The 24,042-nt window shown below is 44.2% G+C and overlaps 1 protein-coding gene across 16 annotated transcripts in view; it reads right to left on the minus strand.

The window, feature by feature from the left end:
• LIMCH1 (LIM and calponin homology domains 1) overlaps positions 1–24,042 on the minus strand; it is a 318,118-nt gene that overhangs the window by 47,384 nt on the left and 246,692 nt on the right. For 8 of the 16 annotated variants that reach the window (XM_036417642.2, XM_045573075.1, XM_036417676.2 and 5 more), the window contains 4 exons: positions 6,963–6,998; positions 2,191–2,317; positions 600–757; positions 16–424 (listed from right to left, as the gene is read on the minus strand). In XM_036417642.2, the coding sequence (XP_036273535.1) occupies positions 16–424; positions 600–757; positions 2,191–2,317; positions 6,963–6,998 (730 nt within the window). Of the gene's footprint in view, positions 1–15; positions 425–599; positions 758–2,190; positions 2,318–6,962; positions 6,999–11,212; positions 11,474–11,908; positions 12,018–12,126; positions 12,246–14,110; positions 14,441–14,999; positions 15,243–17,847; positions 18,151–24,042 lie in introns of all 16 variants that reach the window. The other 8 variants (XM_036417682.2, XM_036417658.2, XM_045573079.1 and 5 more) reach the window with 2 other exon arrangements.

The following is a 24,042-nucleotide window of genomic DNA, read 5'->3' on the forward strand; positions in this document are numbered from 1 at the left end:
TGGGACTCCCCCTACCTTAAAGGTCTTCAGAACCTCCTGAGAGTTCTTGGGCTGGGAGTAAGGCTTGGGTGTCAGCATAGGCACTGCTTTGGGAGCGACAGTTTTGCTTGGAGACCCGCTGCCTCCCGACATGCTGGCCTCCAGAATGCTGGTACGCGCGATGGTGGTTTCCACAGTGGCAGTGAACTTGGGTGGAGGCAGTGACTGCTGCCGCAGGTATTTCATGAGGTTGGGGTCGTGCGGGAAGGGGGAGAAGTTTGGCTCCGTGGAATGGCTTCTTTCCAGGATTTTTGGCATCTCCAGGCGTTCCAGAACGGCCTCGCTGATGGTGAACCTCTCGATGTACTGCTGCAGGATGCCCTCGGCCTCCTCCTGGGAGCGCGCGTTCTTGTACGCCTCATGCAGCTCCCGCTCTCTCCGCTCTCTGCAGCATGGGCACGGGGGAGAGAAGCGACACAGAGGTCAACCACAGGCACAAACACTGCAAGGAGCAGCAGAGACAGCACGGGGGCCTCTGTCATAAGCAACCATTTTTAGCAAAGAACACATCTAGACAATAGTGCACATTAAACAACAACAACAACAACAGCAAGACCCACTTCTCTTGAACAATTTCTCTGTAGGTCTTGATGCTTTTCCTCCGTTCACTGGTCCCATCCTCTCCCGCCATCAATTTCTCCATTTTTTTCCTTTCTTCCTCTTTCTTGATTAAGTCCTGAGAAGCACTTCTTCTACGGCTCTTCCACCGAGCCAGGTCCTGTGGGGGTGGGTTTGGCGGAGAGAAAGCACATTTTTTCAGGCTTTTTCAATGCCATGTCTACTTCTCAGAGTTTAGGGGGCACTGACTATGGGCCCGGCACACTGCTAGGGCGTTCCCACCCCATCCAGTGGCGGTCCGGTTGGAATAAGAATGCCCCAAGGAAAGATGCCTCCCAGAGCAGGATAGCACGTTTTAGTTAAACACAACGTGACATGTGCAACCATATCCCACGGCAGTTTCCAAACTTTAAAGCACTGTCTCACAGGGGATTGTAAAAAACCTCATTTCTTGCTTTTTATGACTTCTGCACTGTGAGTGGACTGGTTGGCAATACAATGGTAGGAACGAGCCACAGACCTGCACAATGACCGCAGGGAAGAAAGAAAAGGCAGAAGAAGAAAAAAAAAATCAGCTTTGGAGTCTCACAGAAAGGACTACGATTCTGTATGTATTCATTCTTCTGATCCACAAAAACCTACAGGCAATGACAGCCTAAGGACGAAGAGTTACGATTCTGGAGTCCGATGGATGGGATTGCAGCTTGGGACACGATCCCATGCTGCGGAATCACACCTCTCAGCCTCTCTGTACCTCAGTTTCCTCATCTCTAAACCAGGGATGATTTTAACACCCACTCTTACAAGCTGATTGTGGGAGTTAAATGAGATGTGCATATAAGGCACACAGGAAGTGTTCCATACACTGTAGACACAGTTACCATTAATGGTAGAGTCAAGTTTGCAGCTGCTCTCTTGGAGTGCTCTGTGAGGATGAAATGAAATAACCCACTCTCCCTCTGCTCATCCCTATCTTTTTAAGTTCTTCCCCAACAATCTCCAGACCCCCATCCGACGCTGCAGCCTTCCATCCCCAGCTCTCTCACTCGCTAGCTGTGCGACTTTGGGCAAGTTACTCAGCTGTTCTGGGACTCACCTGTGGGATTGAGGGCGATGGTGACCGTGGCTGGCTCATCAAGTTACTAAGAGGATTAAAGAATTACTGCATGCACAGCCCTTTGCATAGTGCCTGTTCCTGACAGGCTTTCAATGCTGGCAATTAGCGTTTTCATCATCATCATCATTATTCATGTCAAATATATAATCTCCAAAGACCTGCCTCCTCGATTCCCCATCACGTGCCAGCTGCTTCCCGCTGGCCGGCCGGCTGCCCCCTCCTGTGTGGCCATCCCTCTCGTGAGGATAGTTGCGGATTGTGTGTCTGTCATTCACTCCTCACCCTTCACGTTGCTGTTTTAACCTTCCTTTCATGCCCACGTTCTCTGGGTCACTCTTTGAAATCCTCTAGATGCCCCCTTCCCCTGCATGGCTTCCAAACCCAGGCCTACCCACCCCACCCCACCGGATTTTCTGCTTCCAAGGGCCCCTCACCCGCGGCCCGGGCCGCCTCCCCGCCGCCCCGCCAGCACTCACATCTTGCCATTTGTCGTCCTCCTCCCGCAGCTGGCTGTTTATCAGCTGCAGCTGCTCCTGGCGGGCCCTGCTGTGCGGCTGCACTGCAGCCTCCTCCTCGCACCGCATGTCAAACATACTCGTGCTCCTGAGGGTGGAGAGAGCAGAGACAAAAAGGGGCCCCGCATCAGCGCCCTGGGCTCCGTGCGTGCTGGGCCGCTTCGCCGCCGCGAGGGGGCGCCACCGCGCTCGCTCGGAAGCCTGTCCAATGCCCTCAGCCAGCAGCGTGCAAGCCAGCACCCACCACCTGGACTCCTTTTGATGCAAAAGCCAAAATGGGAGCATCTTTGTCTTCAGGGGTCAGTAGAATTATACAAGTAGGTGCCAAAGCATGTTGAAAGGAGAGCTAGCAAAGGTATACGAAGCTCTGGGTTCCTCTCATTTGGAAATATATTAGGGGGGGGGGGGGAATAAGAGAATGGAAAGGTTTAATTTGGAGAGAGTTTGTGGAGAAGGAGGGTGGGGGTCCACGAGGAGAAAATTCATTACAGTGCATGCTCTTTGTGTGAAGACCTGGTTTAAACGCTTTCTACATGAACTGAGGCAATCTCTCCATTAAAAAAAAAATTAAAAAAAACACACGGCCTTAAATCTGAGACACCCATCTTTTCATACTGCACTATTTTATGCATCGTGGATGCACCCAGCCACTGCGCATTAGGAATGCATGTGTGTTTGATGTGGTTATTTCTATTTTCTATAAATCTGCAAGTTGATAGTGCAGTTGATGGAATCTTGGAATCAAGAAAATAAGGTATTTTATACTGAGATCAAGGGATAAAATATGTAAACCACTACATACTTTGTATCCTTAGATTCTCAGAATCATTTCTGTCAGGATACTTCTGCATTTACTCTTTCAAAAGAAAAATTATAGGGAACACCATTGGAAACACTCATATAGTCTATCGGCGCTTATGAAATGGCAGGCGAGACCCTGAGGTCTTTCCTGAAATGCTTCCATCGAGCTTTGTTCCAGCAGAAGCTTAAGCAGCAGGATGGAAACAGAAATAAACACCGAAGCAAAGTCCTCCCTTCTCTTCCCTTTTCTCTCTCAAAGGAATGAGGAGCGCTGGGACCATGTGGGTTTTAACAGTCCCCAAATCCAGAAACGGAGGCCCTTTGAAGGTCGCTCTAAGAACAGGGGAGCGTGATAGTCCATTTTTGAAGCCAGAGTTAACACAAAAAAGAAGAAAAGCCATGCATTTGGACATCAGCGATGTCCAAAATAGTGTCCGCCAGGGCCAGGCAATGAGCAGGCAGCATTGGTGGATGCCACCAGTTCCCCAGAGGACAGCTCTCAGAGAGGCAACGTGACCCCAAGGCCGTGGCTGCCCAGCTGCACTGCACGCCACCATGCAAAATGAATCTGCAAAATGGATCTTTCTAGATGTTGGACAATTTAAATCTGACCCACAAGAGCTAAAGCTGAAGACTGTACTTGTAATCTGTCTTCCCCAAGAGTATTCTAATAACCTGTCCACAGAGCACTTCTGAGCTCAGCGACGACAGACCACCTTGTGGAGCCGCCCTCACGTATCAGTGGGTCCTGTGGACTGTGGGAGCCACACCTTCCAGATAAGCTGGAGTCCTCAAGAGGCAGGAGGGACTGCGAGTTTCCCCTTGCTTATTAATTTTTAGGAAAGATTTAAAAGGAATTTGCAGAGTTAGGTAGAAAAGTATAGCCCATATATTTTTTTGAACTTCATGGACCAAAATTCACTTAGATAGGCTTTCAGAAAGAGACCGGAATTCATCCCAATCCTCCTCTCAGAGTTAAAAAATTAAAAAAAAAAATCTTACCTTTAAATATATTCGATTTAGTCAGTTCATCTTTTAAGGCAATTCAGTGTTTGTGAAGATCTTAGCAGGTAAAAATCTCTCGGAGCTGGGGCGCTCTCGTAACCTACTCAGTAGTTGGCAGATCATGGGAGGAAAAGTAGGTTCCTTCCTTTGACTTTGTCATTTATATAATTTCTAAAGGGCAGAATTTTGGTTTAGGCCACAATGTGTGGCCATACAGACAGGGTGTCTTCTGGGAACCCAAGGAAAAAAAAATGGCAGCCGTCTCCAAGATTGGGAATCGCCTATCTCACATGACAGAGGACAAGAGCGAGTCCTTCAGAGATGACTTCTGTCTGGGTTTCTACCTCAGTCCTATCACGAAGTTAGAACTTGCCTCAGCCCAAATGTGGCCAAAAGCTGGCTAGTGAAATAGAAAGAGAAACTTTTGTTTGCCCTCTCCTATACCAGGAAGCAGTATTTTTCCCAGAGTTGTTTTGTTTTTTAAAGAAATACCAGCAAACTGGCCAAAAAGGAAACAGCAAAACTATGAGCAATGTCTTTAGGAAAAAAAAAAAAAAAAAAAAAAAAGGAGCAAAGCAAGTTGAGAATTGAAGAAATTGAAGATACTAGCCAGAAAACAGGCTGAGTCACCATTCAGAAAATGCTCCCTCGTTCAGAAGTCAGACTCTGCCTCCAAAATGCAGAAGCGAGCATCTAAGGATGGGGTGAGGGACCCTGACGGAGCCCAGGTTCCAGAACAGTAATATGACCTGCACTAACCTTGTGCATCTTCCCACAATAAGTCATGCCCTTGGGCTGTGTTGACAAGGGACCCTGGCTGCATTGCCTGGGAGTCTCAGTTGGTGGTGGGTTGGCATTTTGGGGGAGCCAGGATTAAATTCCCTCAAGAGGAGCCTGGACATTGTTTCCGGGCCAAGTCCAAGGTAAGGAAGTTGAAAGCAAGATGGCCTGTGGCTCTCACAGCAGAGCGTGTGGGGGGGGGAGGAGGAGGAAAAGGGCAAGAAGGTGAAACTAAATAGACAGAAACGTTCCTGGCCTGCCAGGCGGCAGAAATTTCTGTTTGCCTGTGTGGTGGGTCTGCCCCTGACCTGGGTTTTCCTCGGGGCACATCTTTTTTTGATTGGGCTGTATTTTAAGAATGTGTCCATTATGAATAAGTGGAGCCCGTGCCAATAATTGCCCTGACGGTTTTTGAAAAGGGGAGATAGTGAGGGATTGAACGAGACATAGTATGACGCTCTTATTTAAAAAATAAAGTCCCCATATAAACTTTTCATTTTGTTCCTCATGTGGGCTCACGTGAATCGTGTCTACTCCAAGGAGGAAATTTGGTCTGCCTGATATGCCTAGATAAGACGTCTGGAAAAGAAGCTCCTTTTACCCTTGTTATTCCATAAGGCTGCTCCCTGCCAATGTAGAGAGGGAGCGAAGGGAGTCCCCAGTGCGGCCCCTTTAAAAAAGTCGTTAACTTCCCGTGGGCGAGCTTTCACCCTCAGGGGCAGGCAAATCCAAGAGCTCTTCCATACAGCTCTTTTCTTTCACCGTTAGGATTTCCCAGCGATCTAGCTCAGGCAAGTTGCACGGTGTCTTTGCACTGATGAAGAATACATCCATTCTATCAAAATGTTTTTTCCCCCCCTACCAAATCAAAGTCATGTTGTGCCCATCAATCTTACGTAATCCTCCTTTCAGTGACTGTTAAATATTGCCACTGCAGATTTTAAGATTAATAAACAGGGCTTCATTTTATAGACGACTAAACTCCAACCCAAGCTTGGACTGAGGTTTGGTTGTGAGACGTGAATGCTGTGTACGTCAGGCCACAAAGCAATGAGAGATCACACGTTGGCAAGTGACGTCAGAGGTGCTGAAGGCAGACTGCTTGGGGCCTACAGTACAAGCTAAGCTGACATCTTAAGCACAAAAAACGGAAAAAGCACGACTGGAAAGCAGTAGATTTGGGCTAACACTCATTGTCACTGGTGGAAATGACAGCTGTGTGTGTGCCACGCCACCCCTTGGGTTCCTCGCTATAGGCCTGGGAACGATGGCTCAGAGCAGGAAAAACGCCTCTCAGAGAGGAAAGACACCAGGTGACTGATGGTGGAATTACGCATTAATCCTGTTTGTTTGTTTTTTAAACGCAAGTTACTGCAATCTGAGGAAGCTAGTATTCTGCTAAGAAAACTTGTGCCTTGGATGTTCCTTTCAGAATTTTCTGTGTATGGGAAATCCATTTTTGGAAATGGAGTCAATGTGGTCCCAAACAGGAGAACGTGGATCCTTCTAAAACGTGAAGGGAGGCACAATGGGCAGTGAGTCTCTGCGATCTCTGAGAGGAGGGGAAGCCCGAGTCCTGCTTTAAATCTTGAGTCCTTGCTATGCCACAGAACCTGACTGAAATCCCAGCATTTTGGTGTCAAGCATCCCGCAATTTATATTATTGCAACCTGGGAGGAACTTGGGCTTCTGAATCCATAATTAGTGGTTTAGGGTTTATTTTCTTAGTTTAAGAAGATTTTGTGGCCGTGAGAATGACTGCTTCATTGTGACCGCCAAGCCCTAACATATCAAAAGTGAAATTCAAATGCAGAATTCTGCTTTGATAATTCCATGGTTCAGAAAGGGCACCAACATCCAAACAGTAACAAGCACAACTGTAACATGCCCCGTCTATGAAAAGCAAATGTTAAGTTTTAAGCAGCAGCTGCATATTAGAATCATGCTTGAGTTGCTTTTTCATTCATCTCTCCTGCGCAGAACATGTGTTCTGCATTCCAACTTCAAGTGCTTTTTGAGGCTTGCACGAGTCGGTTAGCCATTCAGTTCCCTGTTGCACCGGCTGCATTTCCATTAGTGGTTAAGTACTGAAGGCATGCAGTTTAGGCTAGTAATTAACGTATTCCTATGAACCCAAGACAACTTACTCTGCGTCATCAGACACAGGAGTTCTCGGACCGTATCTATAAGACCAAAGACAAAATTAGAGGATTGAAAAGACAAGGTTAACGCTGGAACTGAGCTGAAAAAGAAAAACTGCTGGTGAAATGTTAAGTGTGCCAAACGTCTTCCCCCCTTGATCATAATGGAAGAAAAGTGTCCTTATACAATTAACAATGTTCACTAACTTCTGAAAGGGAAAGGAGCACCCTGACAGTTCTAAAGAGTGCAAAACGTGCATTAAAACACAGAGGAGAAGTGAAAGGAACCCCCACGCCACCCACAAAAAAACAAACCCGTTCAACATAAACACAACAGGCTTTGGGGCACCCCACAATGTTTAGAGAAGGCAGCTTTTACAAACCCAAACCTGCACGAGAGTTGTTCACAAACAGTGAAGCTGTTCATGCCTTAGGTGTAGCCGTAGCGAGCTCTAATGGACACCCAACAGAGAAGCATGGGCTGACTGGCCCCGGACCTGACGTGTTAATGCATTTGCACAAATGCCATCAAAGAGCCTTTCTGCAGCTTTGTGAAAGCAAACCAGGACTCCAGACCAGAGCCCCAGTCATTGCCTTCTGCGTGCGTTTGACAAAAACCACAATTCCTAGAAAACGGGCGGCCTTAATCCAAACCAGACGTGGATATTCCATCACTTGAAACACCAAAGTGTTTTTTACAATCTTTGATAGTCTCCTGATTATTTTTGATCTACAAAGAGGTACCCTCTGCGACACAGGCACTTTACGTTTTAATGTGCCTGATAAAGCAAAGGAAGAGGTCAAGTTAGAAAACAAAATTAGAACTTCAGAAGGGCCTATTTGAAGCACGTTTTAAAGATGCAGCTCCCACCAGGCTGTGTCCCCTGCAAAGGGGGGTTTTAAGAGGAGGTTCTCCCTTATGCTCTGCAAGGCTGTTCCTCTCTGCATTCTGATGGCGGCTAAAGAGTTATTTAAGTAAATAAAAGCTTCCTGCTTTCAGTTTCCAGTAAATGCCATTGTGGGGTTCTCAGCAAAAATGACCAGATCCCATGCTTTAGTTTCATAACAGTTTACTACAGGGTAAAAAGTAATTTCTAAAGATCTCTTCCTATACTCTTAGAGAAAGCACCCCAGAATACATGGTTATGCACACACAAACACCCTTTTCTCTTATGCTTTTATCACTCTAGAGCATATGTGTCAAACACAAGGCCCGCGGGCCAAATCCGTCAAGCCAGGCCTTGCAATGTGGCCCGCAACACGCTGTCATCACTGCACTCCGCTGCGTTTCCATCACAATGACAGTTTATGACTGTTCAGTAAACCATTCGGCCCGCGATTTAGGCTGGATTTTAGATTTTGGCCCCTTCTCTGATTGAGTTCGACACCCCTACTCTAGAGGTTTTCATTCAATGACAATTCTTTTCATTCATAGTGAAGGCAGCCACAGCAATGCAAAATCCAACGTATTTGTTGCCCCGGCCGAAAACAAGATGAGGAAAATGTTTGTGGATGTTTCTCTTCTGGTAGTAAGGTTCCTTTTCCATTTCTCCAGGGGGTAGTTTCCAAAGGTGCTAAAATCTAACCCAATACGCTTAGTTTTCCAAAAACACCACGACATTGAAGCAAATGACTGGTGGATTACTGCACATCGAGGGAATGAATAAGCAGCATTAATTCTGAAGACTGGATAAATGTTACCCATGGAATTAATAGGCCTATTGGAATAGTCTTAGTCAAATATAATGTTTTCTCAATTACATATGAAGAAGAGCTGAGACATATTCCTAATAGATGGTTAATCTAGAAATAACCAGTAATAGATGGTTATGTATTTTTGGGTCTCTATTTGAATGTTTCTGTTCATGTCTGATTGAAGTATAACATACATACGGAAAGTACACACACCTTACACATACCATACACCTCAATGATTTTTCACAAACCGAGCATACCTGTACACTAATGTTGAATGTTTTGTGAATGGACCCATACAGTATGTACTCCTTTGAGTTTGGCTTCGTTAGCATATTTTATTAGAGGTCCAGCTATGTGGTTGCTGTAGGATATACTTGAATTTAAATGGCTTCCACACAAAACACAAGATTTCATGATATCTCTGCCCACACATGCACATGTACACTACAATGTAAGATCCATAAGGGCAGGGGTTTTCTTCTTGGGGTTCCCTGAGGAGTGACCAGACTAGGCCCCCAATAAGTGTTCATTGACTATTTATTTGGCTGGTCTGGAAATTGAAAAGAATAGCAGTCTCTGAAGATAAACTTATTTTTCCCCCTTTACTATCCACTGTGGATTTAAGGAATTTCCTCTCAGACTGATTTATCAGCTTTAGAGGACGTCGATTTAAGCAGAACTGCCTTTGCTACTAAGCAGAAGATAATTAGAGCTTGGGCTCCAAATGGCTTTCCCAGGTGTCCTATGGGAAATGTAAATGTAAATGTAGGTTAAAAAAATAATAACGTGATTTTTCAAAATGCAAAGTAGGTGAGTCAATAGGCTATGAGGTACAAAATTGGCCCGATTAATCACAGTTTGTATAAGTATCCTAAAAAAAAAAAAAAAAAAAAAGCAACTAATAAAGTTTCATTGTGAGGGTTGGGGTACTTAGAAAGATAGATGAAATATTCTATGCACCTATTGATTGCATTTATGTAACCTTCAAAATTAATAAAGCACTTCAGAATTAGTCATTGGTGGTTACATATTTTCATATTGTGAACTAACACACACTTCATTTGAAGTGAGAGGGGAAAATGGGTTACTGCTCATTTAAGATTATCCCTCAGCACCCAGCACAGGGTAGTTTACAGAAAATAATGACTCAATAAACGTGTTGTAAGGAAAATGAATTCCCAAGGGAACCTGTCAGTGTCCGGTGCATTGGTGCTGCAGTGGGACAGGGGCTTTCCGCTCGGAAAGAGCTGGGTTTGAATCTTGGATCTGTAATTACCCGCTGTGTAGACACGGGGCCAGGCTCCTCACTGCAGGATGCAGATGAAAATTCTTACTTTCAGAGGTTATGCGAGTGGTAAGCAGGGTAAGTACCTAGAACGCAGGCAGCTGCCTCCCTCCCTCCCTTCCTTCTTTTCATTCTAACTTGCTTTACTGTAGCCCATGGATCCAGGGCCAGGCTATGTCAGGCCACCTACAAAGAGAGTGACTGGTGGACCAGTCTTAATCAGTCCTAACCATTCGACATCCAAGTGAGAGCCTCTCACTTACCTTTCCTCTACATCAGGCATGGAGCTAACATCCATTCAGCCTACCTGTGAATTCTCAGAAGGTGAGCTAGAGGGAGCAGACACACCTTGCAAAGGATACACACAGTACTTTCCAGCCATCAAGTAGAGCATGGGTATTATCCTGCTCCCTGAAGCCAGTGTTATAATAAGGTTATACTAGACTATTATTATTGCAATTCAGAAGAATGAATTCTAATAAAACAGATGAAATCCACAGGATAAAGATGGCTAGGATATTAATTGTAAAATTTTAGGATTATGTAGGGTCCTCCCTGTTCCCCATTGCACCCTCTGTCCCACTGCCACGAAGGTTTTATAGCGGAACTTACAATTATGCTAAACACCCCCACTGCTTTGCCCTGTACTGATCAGACGGTCCACAGACCTATCACTCTGGTTAAATAGCAACAGAAGCTTCAACCTATAGGACCTTTAACAAGATCATGAACCCAGGTTTATTGTTTCCCTACTCTTCGTTTTAAATCAAGTTACAACAAAGCACGGAGGTGCTGCATCAAGAAAACACTGTTTCCTAATGTTGACATTAATTCTCAGATTTTATAAGTGGCATGCATCCTCTTAGGGCTGGAAGACCTGCTTAGAATCAAAGTGAAATCAAGTACGAGGCGATCAGAAAGAGGTTCCGCCCCTTCACCCAAAGGTTCCTCTGTGAGTTGGGAAGAGACAAAAGAGCTGCTCATGTATGGTGTAGAGGAGCGTAAAAAAAAAAAGTTTAACAGAAAAACTCACAGCTGAACTATTCTTTCCACACCTGCTCACATGCAAAAAATAAAAAAATAAAAATAAATAAATAGGAAAGCAAATTCTTAGCAGACTGGGCCAGTTGTTATCACTCCGTTTCTGTAAGCAGTAGCAAGTAAGTGGCATTGATGTACCAAAAGGCATTAATAAACATATTCAAAGCATGTATCAAGCCTCAGAACGGAGAAACAAAGTCACAAGAAACAGGGCACAGGATAATCTTCTGACCTCTTATCTTTCGTGGGTGGGCCCTTCGCAGATTCCTCCACTTCCTGCTGCTTTGCAAATGGAACGGGAAGGAACTGGTTTGGCTTGGATCCACTGGGCCTCAGAGACATCCCAGTCCTCCTGGCCATCATGTCATCTTTTTGGGAATCGAACCGCTTTCTTTGTTTTTTCAGTCCACTGCCACTCCAGGCAGGAGCTGCCATCTTCTCCGAGCTCTCTTCTCTCCCTGAAGCCTCCCATTCAGAGGCCAGAGGACGCTCACTAGGGCAACATTCAGTCCAGCCAGTCAAAGTCCACTTATTACTAAAGATACGTTCAGTAGCATCACTCGCGTGGCGTTAACTCAAGACAGAAGGAGCCAGTGTCCACAGAGACAGCAGCACGCACAGCAGCTGAGTATTAACACCGTGGGCCTCCACCATGCAACTGGCACTCACATGGGAAGGGGTTTCCCTTCCTGGTTTTCATCATTTCTGAGGAGGAAATCTGGGCAGTGCCCAACCACATGCAAAGACTACCATCTCTACCCAGAGGGGGCACCGGAAGCGGGACTGTGACCTTAGGATGGGCGCATTCCTTTCAGCGACTCAACGCCACATCACATCAGTCACCAAGTGGCTCTAAGCTGCCTTTTGGGAACACAAAAGCCACACAGCGCAGAGGCAGCACACCCTGGAATGCAGGCAAGGTGCTCACAGTGGCTGGCTGCTTGCTTCGCATCTTTCAGCCTTTGGCGGCGTCTCAGAATCGCTTTGAGCAACGCCTTTCTCTTCTTTGCCATCCTGTGGCAGCTGTTTGGATGTAACTAAAGCCAAAGAGGACAGCTTTACTATGAGGGAAGAATTCACACCAGAGGCCTCGACCCCACCTGTCATCCTTCACCTCCCAGGGAGGGAAGACACATGGCTCCTCACCTTCCTCTGTCCTCGTTGGGCATGCGCCCAAACTGCTGCCATGCTCCTCCTGGGACTCCAGCACGGGAGCCAGCTGCGAGACCCCTCTGCAATAGTCATCTAGGCCAGAGTTCACTATTCTGGTGACCATCAAGAGGCATGGGTGTCAAGAGAGAAGAGGAAAAAGTCATGAAGGGAGACAACGAAAATCGCTGAGACGAAAGATGAAGAGAGTTCAGTTGATCTCACTCCAAAAGCCAGTTAGTAAAGATGACATGGGCAAATTGAGATAATGCCATGTGTACCCTGGCAGGGGTCTAAGAAAAGACTAAGAGTGTTGAGTGACGGCCCTTCAGTAGTCAAGGACTCAAAGATGAATTTCTCATTAATTCCTAACTCCCACTCTTCCTTCCTAGGTCACCATCAGTTTCCGAAAACCCAACTGTGTGTTTCTGGTATACTCTGGTTATTTCATCCTAAAGCCTGTTCCCCTCCATGGTGTCACCCTCAGTATGCAACCAAAGCCCTCTGTCTGTCATGGATCACCTACTACAAGCATGCCAAACTCACGGGCCAAATAAACAAGGTTTAAGTTCACGTGGGCCGCAAAAAAACCAAAAGCTTCAATTTTCACAGAAACATAGGTTTATTTAGATAGAGACATGCTGAATACAAAGGGCTAAAATAAATGAGTAATGGTTAACATAAAAGAATAAAACATTTTAATAAAAATTAATATTTCTTGAACATTAACTTACCAGACACCGAATAACTGCACAAATTAGTAAATGTAATGCAAATAAACCTGTCTTACTTGTTCTATGAAAGAGAAATATTTCCTGTTGCACACACCAAACAAGTCAGCCCAAGACTAGCGATGTGGCAATCGGCTACTAAAATATTTGACAGAAATGGTGCGCTTGCGCGTAAGGCATGTAAGGGAAATGAATGCAACACGATTAGAGCAATCAGTCATTAGCAAATATTGTAGTTCGTTATTAATAATTATGTGTAACAAATATTGTAAAAATTAAGTGATGAAATTTTTATTAAAACGTTTCTTACATACTGTTATTTTGGCTGGGCTGCAAAAATATTCATTGTGGGCCATGAGTTTGACATGCTTGATCTACTATTTCCTTTGGATTTCAAGGACCCAGGAGGATGTCTTGAGCATTTCCTCCTGCCATGCAGAGCTCCACTGTGCTCCTATCATGCAGGCAGAATGGGGGCTCCCAGAAGATCAATAGTCCTATAAGTGTCCCCTACCTGCTGAATGGAAGAGAGACCAGCTCACAGAACTGAGTCCCCAAAAGAAGGTTTGGGAATTTAAAGCTGGAAGGCCTCTGGTGCAGACGAGAGCTGGAAACAAGCCTATAACAGATTTTCCCAGGTGACCCCTCACAAATTTGGATGGTGATGCATCCAAAGAAATGCATGACCCATAGGAACCCTCAAGAGAGAAGTCTTGTTTCACTCAAGACTTACCACATAGTGTTTTTGAGTAGAGGAGGGAGGAGACCTTTACTTTTTTGTGTGTGTGTCTACTTAGATGCCCACATTTTGAACTTATGATACTATTTTTTCCTCCCTCTTTGGGAGAGCAAAGAGGGAAGTTATAGGTAAACTTGATTTTTATCAATGCATGTTTAGAAGAAACCCCAGGGATACCATTAAAACATTCCACCTAGTTCCTTTAGCATTTCCAACTAATAAAATAGTGCTTGACGCAGCTGAAGGAAAAGGGTCACTTGCCAAGATTATTGACATTCCCGGGCCATGATTCTGGTGACAACAGAATCAACATGAACGCCTGCCATTTGACTTCACACACATGCTCCCCCCCCCACGGGGCGACACGCTAATGTTAGTTTTCTGCTAACCAGCAAAAAGCCTGTTGAAACTATGTCGTCTCTGGAGGTTTCTTTCATGTGCTTCAGCAAATCCTCTAAAAGCAGCAGCGACTCCCATGCAGATGGCGTTGCACGTGTTTCATGAAAAATACCTGCGGTCATTTTGTGGGTTAGGCACTTGGCCCTCCTGTGGGCTGGGCGTGGCCGCTGAGGCTGGGAACCCAGAGCCCGTTTGACCCTGGCAGCTGTGACGGATGACTTCTTCCACCTCTTCCCTCTGCCCGGCCTTGCCAATGCTGAGCCGCTTCCACTTCTGCTGATCTATCTCTGTCACGGGTCCAAAGTGCACGAACTTTTGCCTGGGGCCGGAAGCTTTCTTATAGGCCCTTGCTTTGCGGCTGGCAAAGTCATCCCGGAGGGCAGTTTCGGCTTTGATTTCTGGTGGAGGCTCAGGGGCACAGATGGGCTCAACATCGTCATCCCTAATCAGAACCGGAAGTTAAGTTCTAAAGCTTTCTAAGGCAAGTACAAGCCAATAAGAGGTTTTTGTTGTTGTTATTGTTTGTTTTAAGTATTAGATCTATGAAAAATACTTCTCTAGCTAGAGCAGAATTGCAGTTTCCATTAGTCAACCAAATGAAGAAATGACCACTGTCTTGTTTAGGTAAATAGGCCTTTAAGTATCTATCATTTTCAAAACATCACTTCCAACATCATAATTGATGGCATAAGAAAATCTTAAGCATGATGAAGTATTAAAATTATTAAAAATTCAAGTTTAAATTTCTTATAGCAAACAAGCTCATCAAACATAACCACTCGTAATAAGTTGGTTGAATTAAAGAGGAGGTTTTCCATCCATGGGGCTTGCAACTTTTTGTATTAATAAGTATCAACTCATTCAGAATATACTCTGTGTTGTGAGAGGCATTCAGTATTTCCAGCCAGGAAAATAAAAATATGATAGAAGGATAAGCATTCTATTCCTTCAAAGTTCAATAACAGCACCGCCAGGGGAAAACTAAGAAAAACACAACACACCTTGTCTTGCCTGACACTTTCAGTCTCTCCCACGTCTCCAAGTCGGCTTCCGTTATATTGGAGACGCTGACAAAGCTCGGAGCCTCACGGTGAGGGGCCTGGCTGCCCTGAATTCTCCGCTGGGCCAGGTCGTCCTTGTAAATATCCGGCACTTTCCGGAGTCCCTCTTCTGCAGGTTCACTCTCTTGAGCCTGCATACCACGGGTCACTACTGACTTCAGCTCTTCTGTTTGACCCTGGTTTCTGTCAGTGTGATCCAGGCCCCCACATCATGGGAAAAAGTAAGTTCAAGGAAGGGGAGCAGACAAACAGATTATCAAGCATGGAAATTCAGAGGCTGAACAAAATGTTGGAAGAACCTTTCCCTTTCTCAAAAACTACGGATTCATTGGAGCCTTGATTACTTTCGCCTGCCTTGCCCTTTTGACACTCTAATGAGAAGGAAATTTTCCCACCAGATGACGATCTCTAGTTTAGTTCAGGAAGAGAAGCCAGAGTCGCTGGAAGACTAGAAAGGATGGTAATGAGATTTTGGGTTGTCAGTTGTAACGCCCAATTCCCACACTATCCAAGTTACTATAATGAAGTCAAGTTTTCTGTTGAGATCCCTGAGACCTCTTGGACTGCCTTTTACTGCACCAGTAAATGTTAGTCAGGAGCTCTGCATGATCCAAATTCTAGCATTAGTGTGGAGGTAGCTGGAATGTTGTTCACATTCTAAAACATCTCAACCACAAACCCACAACTGCCAGAAAGTGTGTTTTAGTCCATTCTGACCAGAAAGTTTCCATGTTCAAACTCAGTCTCTGCTTCCTGATAGCACTAGTTGGGTTTGGCTAACATAAACTTCAACAAATAGAATATACCCTCTTTTCCTCGATCTATGATGTTAATGGCCATTTCTTTCACGTGTTGATAACTGTTTACTTTTATCAATGCTAAAACTGAGAATTTTCATTGTTCTCCTAGGATAGGGGTGTCGAACTCAATCAGAGAAGGGGCCAAAATCTAAAATCCAGCCTAAATCGCGGGCCGAATGGTTTACTGAACAGTCATAAACTGTCATTGTGATGGAAACGCAGCGGAGTGCAGTGATGACAGCGCGGTGCGGCCCACATTGCAAGGCCTGGCAGGACGGATTTGGCCCGCGGGCCTTGTGTTTGACACATGTGTCCTAGGAAGTGAACATTAGATGTCTGATGTTGACTATGTTGTGATTTAAACCAAAGTTGTGGCATCTATCTATTATAAACATCCTATCATATTAAAAGTCAGTTCTCAACTAAATATGCTTCTTGAGACATAAATCTAAAAATTATACATACATAGGTCTACTTGCTTTTTCAAAATCGATCATCCAAGGTGGAAAACCAAAAGGTATTTTGTTACCTGGATGGCTTCATGTTTTTGCAGAACCAAGGCAAACAGGAAGTAAATTTTCTGTTTACTTTTAGTTTGGAAAAGGGGATCAAGGAAGGGCATAGCAAAGAGCCCATCTGTTCTTTGATGCTCTCTAGAGAGGTCACGGGCTATCCCTGACCCAGAACTGTGACCCTACACATAGAGTCAGATGACAACCGACAAATGAAGCTGGAAATATCAGGAATTAAAATTGCATGCAGGGGAAAGGAAAAAAGGGAGATACAAAAGCTACTCCTTTTCCTAACTCAAGTTGCTGATCCCCATCAATAAGCCTCGATGCTGGTCAGTTATCCAGAAGTTTTTGTTCCTCTTGCAACAATTGATCCCTCCCAAAGGCCCTCCTATAATAGAATGGTTTGTTACAAGGCATGCCAACAAGAACCGCAAAGACTGAGCCTCCTGAAGCTACACTGTCCTACAAAAAACTGTGCCAGGTCTTCTGTGCTCTAATACCTGTTTCACATCCGGGAATCTTTCAGGGGTTTTGTGTCTGGTACTTCCTAAAACAAAACAAAACAAAACAAAAACAGACCAAAAAAACCAAAACAACTAACTACTCCACTGAACTCAATGTCTCTGCCTAAAGAACTATATTTATTCTTAGGTCAATAGACTTAAAAAAAACCTATCAAGTGATAGGCAAAAGATGGCAGTTAAATACTAAAGATGCAAGCTCTAACTGATTTTGATATAAGGAAAAAAATACAGACTGATCAACTCTGCACTATGGAATTTAGCAACCTAATACCCTAAATGAAATAATATCCCTCTTAGATAAAAATCACTAGCCAAATCTAATTTTTCTACAAATTTCTTTTTCCAAATTAAGAGGATGGGAGTAAAGTTGGAAGGAGAAAATTCATTTAAGATCAATCTAGGAAAAAATAACAACACAATTGTTATGAACAATAGAATTATATGTTTGAGAAGGTTTTTTTTTAAAATGATAAATCTCTATCCTCAAATGTATAAGTGATCTTGCTCCAATATCTAAAAGGAGCTAATAAGAGAGAAGAGCTAAGCAATAGCTAAGCAATAACTATGTTTTCTGCCTCTTATGAATGGACTGGAGCAGTCTTGAGAGATGGCTTTTCCCCAATAGCAATGACACATGTTTATTTGTGTCAATAATGCCACTCTCTGCACTAGCACCCTTATGGAGTAATGTGCCCAAAAAAGGCACATCAAAGCTAATTTGGTGAATTCAGCCCTATTTTGGACATGGCCTTTTCCCTCTCTGCCACTGCATTTGGTGAGACTGGATAGCTGGCATTCTACTTCAGAATAGGCCACCATTACCAATTATTTGGGGCCGGAAAGAGAATAGGAAGAGGGCTATGATACAAATCACTTTCATTTATGTTCTCTCTCCCTTAGACAGACACACACACACACACACACACACACACACGCACACACTGCACACCTTTTATGTTCTAGACTTTTCTTTTCTGAGATTCTCTTGGAGAGCTGTTTGCTGCCCTCTGGTTTCTCTGCCTCTTTTCTTCGGTAAGGCCCATAGAGGAGCTGGTTAAGCGGCACCGTTGGCTTGGTCTGGTTCATCCTGGCTCTTCTTGCAGCAAAGTCATCTTTCTCAAGATCGGGCAGTCGACATGCAATGTCATCTTTTGACTCTAAGACTTTGCCATGTTGGTGGGTCAGGAAAGGGTTTTCTTTCCGAGGGATACTATCTCGAATCGCTTCTTCCTCATTGATTAATTGCTTTTGACTGATAGAGTAAGATTAAATAGAACACCACATGTGATCAGAACAAAAAAATTTTTTTGAATCCCCATCTCCACACAGGCAACTGTACTGTTAGTGAAAGGTCTTCTCAATATAGTTAGTTCAGATGACATCTGTTTACCATTTTAGTTCAGAGTTGCATCATAGTTAGTGTGAGTTTTAAAGCCTTGAATTTAGCCAGCCACTAGCAATACTAAAAACTCATTGCATTTACAGAACCCATCCACATTGGAAAGGCTGGATCCTAAATGGCTCTGAAAGTGACAATGCCAATTCCTTCCATTAAGTTTGAAAGAGCAGGAGGCTTTTTGCTGTTGTTCATTTTTCTTTAGCACTGGTCCCAATAGGTACTCCAATTGTTGTTGGCTAACAGGGAAAAACCTCAGTCATCAAGACACTGATCTGGGGGAAAACTAATGAATGCAGCTATGTGATAGCACACTTAGAGTGTGTACCAGATTGCAAGGCTAAGGTAGAGGTCATCCTGCTGAGCTGAACTAACCTGAAACATCTGGAAATGTTTATGGCCATTCATAGGATGGACCCAAGGCATAGAAGACTACTCTGTTCTGTACTCCATTCAGCAACCCTTTCTTCCAACTTCTCCCCACACAATTCTCCACCACCCAGCTCTTTGTCAAACTCTAGATGTCAAGTAAGACATTTTGACACAATGGCTTAAACATGATTACATTGAGCTATCTTTTTAAAAAGATCTTGAAGGCCCCAAACTTCAAATTCCTAAAGGAATGTAGTTTAATGGTAGAATATGAGGACTTTTCCACTTTATTTTGTTTCCTATCATTGTTGGTGGTGGGTGAGAGGGGAATACAATTGATGGTGCCTCTCTGGTATTCATACAAACACATCTCCCCCTACTCATAAGGTCAACATTGCTTCTAAGTATTAATGCTTGTTAAAACCCTAAAAATAACATTTATCTGATGGGCATAAAGATGATAAATAAATAAAATATTTTGACTTCTAGAGAAAGTTCACCTACTTTGTATCTGATTTCTGAGAGAGAATTAAGAATAAATTCTTCATCCTCAAAGGACAACTCATCTTAGAAATGGAGACAGGAGTAATTAGCCTGGCTAAGAGTAAAATGAGTAACCAAACACTGTGTTCTCTGGTCAACTGGGTGTCTCTCCCCGCCCCCCACCCCCACCCCTGCCCCTATCTGTTGCTCTGCCCACACACTGCTCCAGAGGAGGTCATCATCTTAAAACCACAGCAGGCCCTCACTCCCTCTGACTTGTGGAAATTAAATCATCATCAATCGTGCCCAGAAAACTCCTTCTCTCTGCTGATATCGTTCTCAATAAAATCTTAAAACATGTTCTTTGGAGGTGGTTGGCGGTACCTTGCTCCCTGAACAATTTTATTTCATAAAATATGAAACCCTGCCCTTCGAGTTTCACATCCGACTCACAGTATCACACCTGGACTGAGCCCATGCTCCTTCCCGCCTCCTTTGCCAACGTGTCTGTCAAGTACCAACAGGTATTGGCTGACTGTGGCCATAAAGAATGGTCAGTGGGAAAATGACAGGCTATTGAATTAATCTCTTCAAAAAAGGCATTAGTTAGCCCTAACTGGTTTGGCTCAGTGGATAGAGTGTCAGCCTACAGACTTAAAGGTCCCGGGTTCGATTCCAGTCAAGGGCATGTACCTTGGTTGCGGGCACATCCCCAGTAGGAGATGTGTAGGAGGCAGCTGATCAATGTTTCTCTCTCATCGATGTTTCTAACTCTCTATCCCTCTCCCTTCCTGTCTGTAAAAAGTCAATAAAATATATATATATTTTTAAAAAGGCATTACTTAAAAAAGCACACTGATGAAGACCAAGGTGGCAGCTAACAGTTATTGAAGGCACACTACGTGTGAGAATTTTTTCCAAGTGATAATTCATCAAACCCTACTACTAGCTCTGCTGTGTTAGTGTTAACAGCATCCCCATTTTATAGAGTGAAAACTCAGAGTGGGTTAAGAAATTTGCCCAAGGTCAAAGGGTCAGCGCTTAAGTTAAAATTCAAACCCAGGCAGGCAGCCTGGCTCCAAAGGTCCTCTTCTTAACCACTGAGCTGTCCATTAAACAAAGGAGCAGGGCAGACACAGCACTGAAAGCAGAGCATCACGCAAAAATGAAGGCATTGTCATTACTATGGGAAGAGAAGGAAGGGAAGTATTTTGGTTCCTAAGTAAAAGGATTCTGTGAGCCCTGCTTAGAACGGAGTTTTGATTTGCATTGCTGGTTACAAAGAGCAGCGCTCAGCCAGGATGAATGAAAGTAGAATGCTAACTAGTCACACGTTACAATGCTTGCCCAGCACTTGCCCGTGTGCCAGCCCTTCCACGTTCATTATCTCATCTCTGCTGGCCCAACTGCAATTCCAGGGTGGGAGCAGACCCCTGGCTTGCACCTCTCAAGGCCAAGAGTAACATTCTTTGTATTTTATGTTTCTGTCTCTCCCAACTGCAGGCAGAATGCTTTGGAACGAAACCCATGCATGTATGCAAATGGCCGTGCCAATGTGGGATGCCAATTGAAGCAGAGAGAATCGGGTGCCTTTTGCGTCACGTGAGCCCCAGCCAGACTACAAATTCCCCGGGGTGTTTCTTTTTAGGCTGAACGCCCAGCGTGGCAGGGATCCTGCCAAGTGATCTCCCTTGAGATACGTGGACTTAAAAAAAGGGGGTGAAGAACGGTTTCCGTATCATTACAGCCACTCCCTGCCCGCTTAAAAAAGTGGTCACAATGACTGATTTTTCCACTAATGGCTTGAATTTGTAAATGCAGAGCTTCAGGGCAGATCAGAGAAAGAAAAAAATATTAACACAAATTCTGGGCTGGCACTGTTGGCCATATGCATCAGGTAGATATGTTCATTACAGCTCATTCCCCAGATGTTTAAATGTTTTTTTATGAGCTTTTCTTTTTCCCCTGAAGGACCTTGGGGCAGTCTAGTGTGAGGTTTCAGTACAATCTACTTCATTTTCCCATAATAACAACTCTCTGGACAGCTAATATCTTGCAGACATACTTACTTTCATGACAACAAAATACAAGATGAGAATTCTGTTGCCCACTCTGCAGAGGAGAATGTTGAGGTTTCTGCCTAGGCATCTGAACTTGGGAGATTAAGTCAAGTTAAGGGGCAGACCCAGGCTGTCTGGCTTGATATTCATGGGGAGGTTTGGCACTTGTGCTTTTTCTTTCTAAGCCATTCATAGATGAGTTGCTCTGGGAAGAAGTGGTTGCCCTGTGGGCACAGCTCACTGCTTCCCTTAGAAAGAACACCGGCCAGCGTGAAATGAGAAATGCCAAGCCCTGCCTCCAGCCGGGCAGCCCTGTTCCAGCTCCATCTAAAACGAGCGAGGCTGTCTTTGCAGAGGGGATTATGGGCTCTAAGCAGGTGAGGGAGGGAGGGAGAGAAAGTCCTTGTCTCCACGTTTCTAAGGCTTATACACTTCAAAGTGAATGAGATAATGCCTTAAACTGAGCAAGAGCTGGCATTTTCTTTCACTCCAGTTTACTTGGCAACACACAAGCGTCCAACTCAGATTGGCAGTCGGTTCGTTCTATTCAAAGAAACTGGGCTCTCCAGAAAAGCCTGCTAGGCCTCCTGGGAATGTCATGGGCAACACCAAAACCACCCCTGTCTCACCCGGTGCCCAAACAGGGCAGCGACATCCAGAGCCACAGAAGTTCATGCGAGTCCCGTGTCTGCCCTTGCTCCAGGGTCTGTCAGGCAAGTCAGTGCCCCGGGCATCTGGCACTTAGCTGCATCTGCTCTTCCTCTGCAAACTTCTAAATGGCTATTGTTCCTCAGAGGGTTCCCCCCTCCGTAATTAATTACTATGTGGTTGCAAAGACCCACAGACCAGCAGAAAACACCGAGTGCCGAGTGCCGAGAAACATATGAAAACAATTAGAAAAGAAGCACAATCACGTGACACCTGTAATTCAGCTCGAGACAAGTTTACTTCTCCAATGGGAAACACCACGGCGGAGAACTCAAATCTCCGTAGTGTTTTAATTCAGGGGAAGCGAATCGTGGTTCTTATTTTATCCCCTTAAAAACAGAAATCTTGGCTTCTTCGGCCGAGTCTCATAGTTGGAGGGTAATTAAGCTAATGGAATCATCAACTGAAAGAGGAGAAAAAGTGTCTTCTGAACCTTTTAGTTCAATGGTAACATGAACGAAGATTCAACTCCACACATTTGCTAAGAAGGCCACCTTCAGTCCCTTAGTGCTAAGGTACCTAATATATTGTTTGAAAGGAAGCTTGGGACTCCTAGGCTTCTAAAGTCATGTGAAAATGGAATACCAGGCGCCTTTAGTCCTGTCTACATGTTGTGTGAAAAAATAACACAAGGAGGTGTCTGAGAAAGAATGACATCAACAGGAAAGAGTCTGAAAGGTAAGGCCTTGTTCTTCGTCTGCACGCCTCCTTCCCTCGCTCATGCCTCTACCCTCTCAACCCACCTCTGCAAACCCAGACTTTCCCGCTGAGAGAAAAGCAGGATCTTGTATGTGGGTAAACTTAGAATGACTCTCAGTTCCGTTGTGGGTTTCCAAAGGCAAGTGACAGCGTCACAGAAGTGTCAGGCTAGTGACAGGATATATATGAAGCCTTTACGAGAGAGCTAGCAGCTGGAAGTCTGTCTAAGCAGTGAATTCTGGGTGTTTGGAGCAGCTGTGTCACATGACTATTGCGCACATTCTCCTGGAATATACATCATTTTCCTGGACCCAATTTTAAATGTTAAAGCTTAAAAATCCAGTGTGTGATGACATTAATTGACCTGCAAATGCTCATTTAATAGAGCTAAGTTGGACATAGCATGTAAACAGTAATTCAGATTTTAGGAAACATGGACAGGAGTAAAAATTACCCCATAAATGTAATTTTCATCATGCAGAACTATGTTTGTAAATTAACCATGATTTTAGGTTTTTGTACAGACGCATGTTGTCATAAATATTTCAATGTTTTATTAGAACATAAAGCTCCCAGTTACTGAAGTGGCCCAGCACACTCAGGGAATTTCCAGCCTTTTCAAAAAATCTTCTTTCCTTGCATCAATGTGATTCCTGGGCATGCTGAGTTAGCTTACTGTAGCTATCCGTCCATGTTTCCCCCACACACACTCCCACCCCTTGCTCTTTTGAATACTCTAAACATGATACAAAAAATTCTCAACAAAGTTAAAAATAGAACTACCATATGACCCAGCAATCCCAATTCTGGGTATTTATCCAAAAGAATTAAATCAGGATCCCAAAGAGATGTCTGCACTCCCAAGTTCATTGCAGCATTATGCACAATAGCCAAGATGTAGAAACAACCTAAGTTTCCATGAGGACAGATGGATGAATAAAGAAAATGTGGCATATACATACAGTGGAATATTACATAGCCTTTAAAAAGAAGGAAATTCTGCAGTATGTGACAACATGGATGAACCTCAAGGACACTATGCTAAGTGAATAAGCTAGCCACAGAAGAAAAATATTTGCGTGATTCCATTTATGAGAACTACCTAAGGGTTAAATACATAGAATCAAAGAGTGGAAGGATGGTGGCCAGGGCCTGGGGGGAGAGGGTAATGGGTAGTTGCTAATCATTGGGCATAACATTTTAGTTAAGCAGGAAGAATAAATTCTAGAGATCTGGTGTACAGAATCTTACCTAATAATAGACAAACATGTAAATTGACCCTACCTCCACTAAGCCCACAGCCAATCAGGAGTGACTATGCAAATTAACCAGGCCTATTCTTGCACGAATATCATGCAACTGGCCTCTAGTTGTATCTATAAGTAACAATATTGCATTGTACACTTAAAAGTTTTTTCAGAGGGGA

The sequence above is a fragment of the Pipistrellus kuhlii genome, unplaced genomic scaffold (assembly GCF_014108245.1).
Source record: "Pipistrellus kuhlii isolate mPipKuh1 unplaced genomic scaffold, mPipKuh1.p scaffold_m20_p_1, whole genome shotgun sequence".
NCBI lineage: Eukaryota > Metazoa > Chordata > Mammalia > Chiroptera > Vespertilionidae > Pipistrellus > Pipistrellus kuhlii.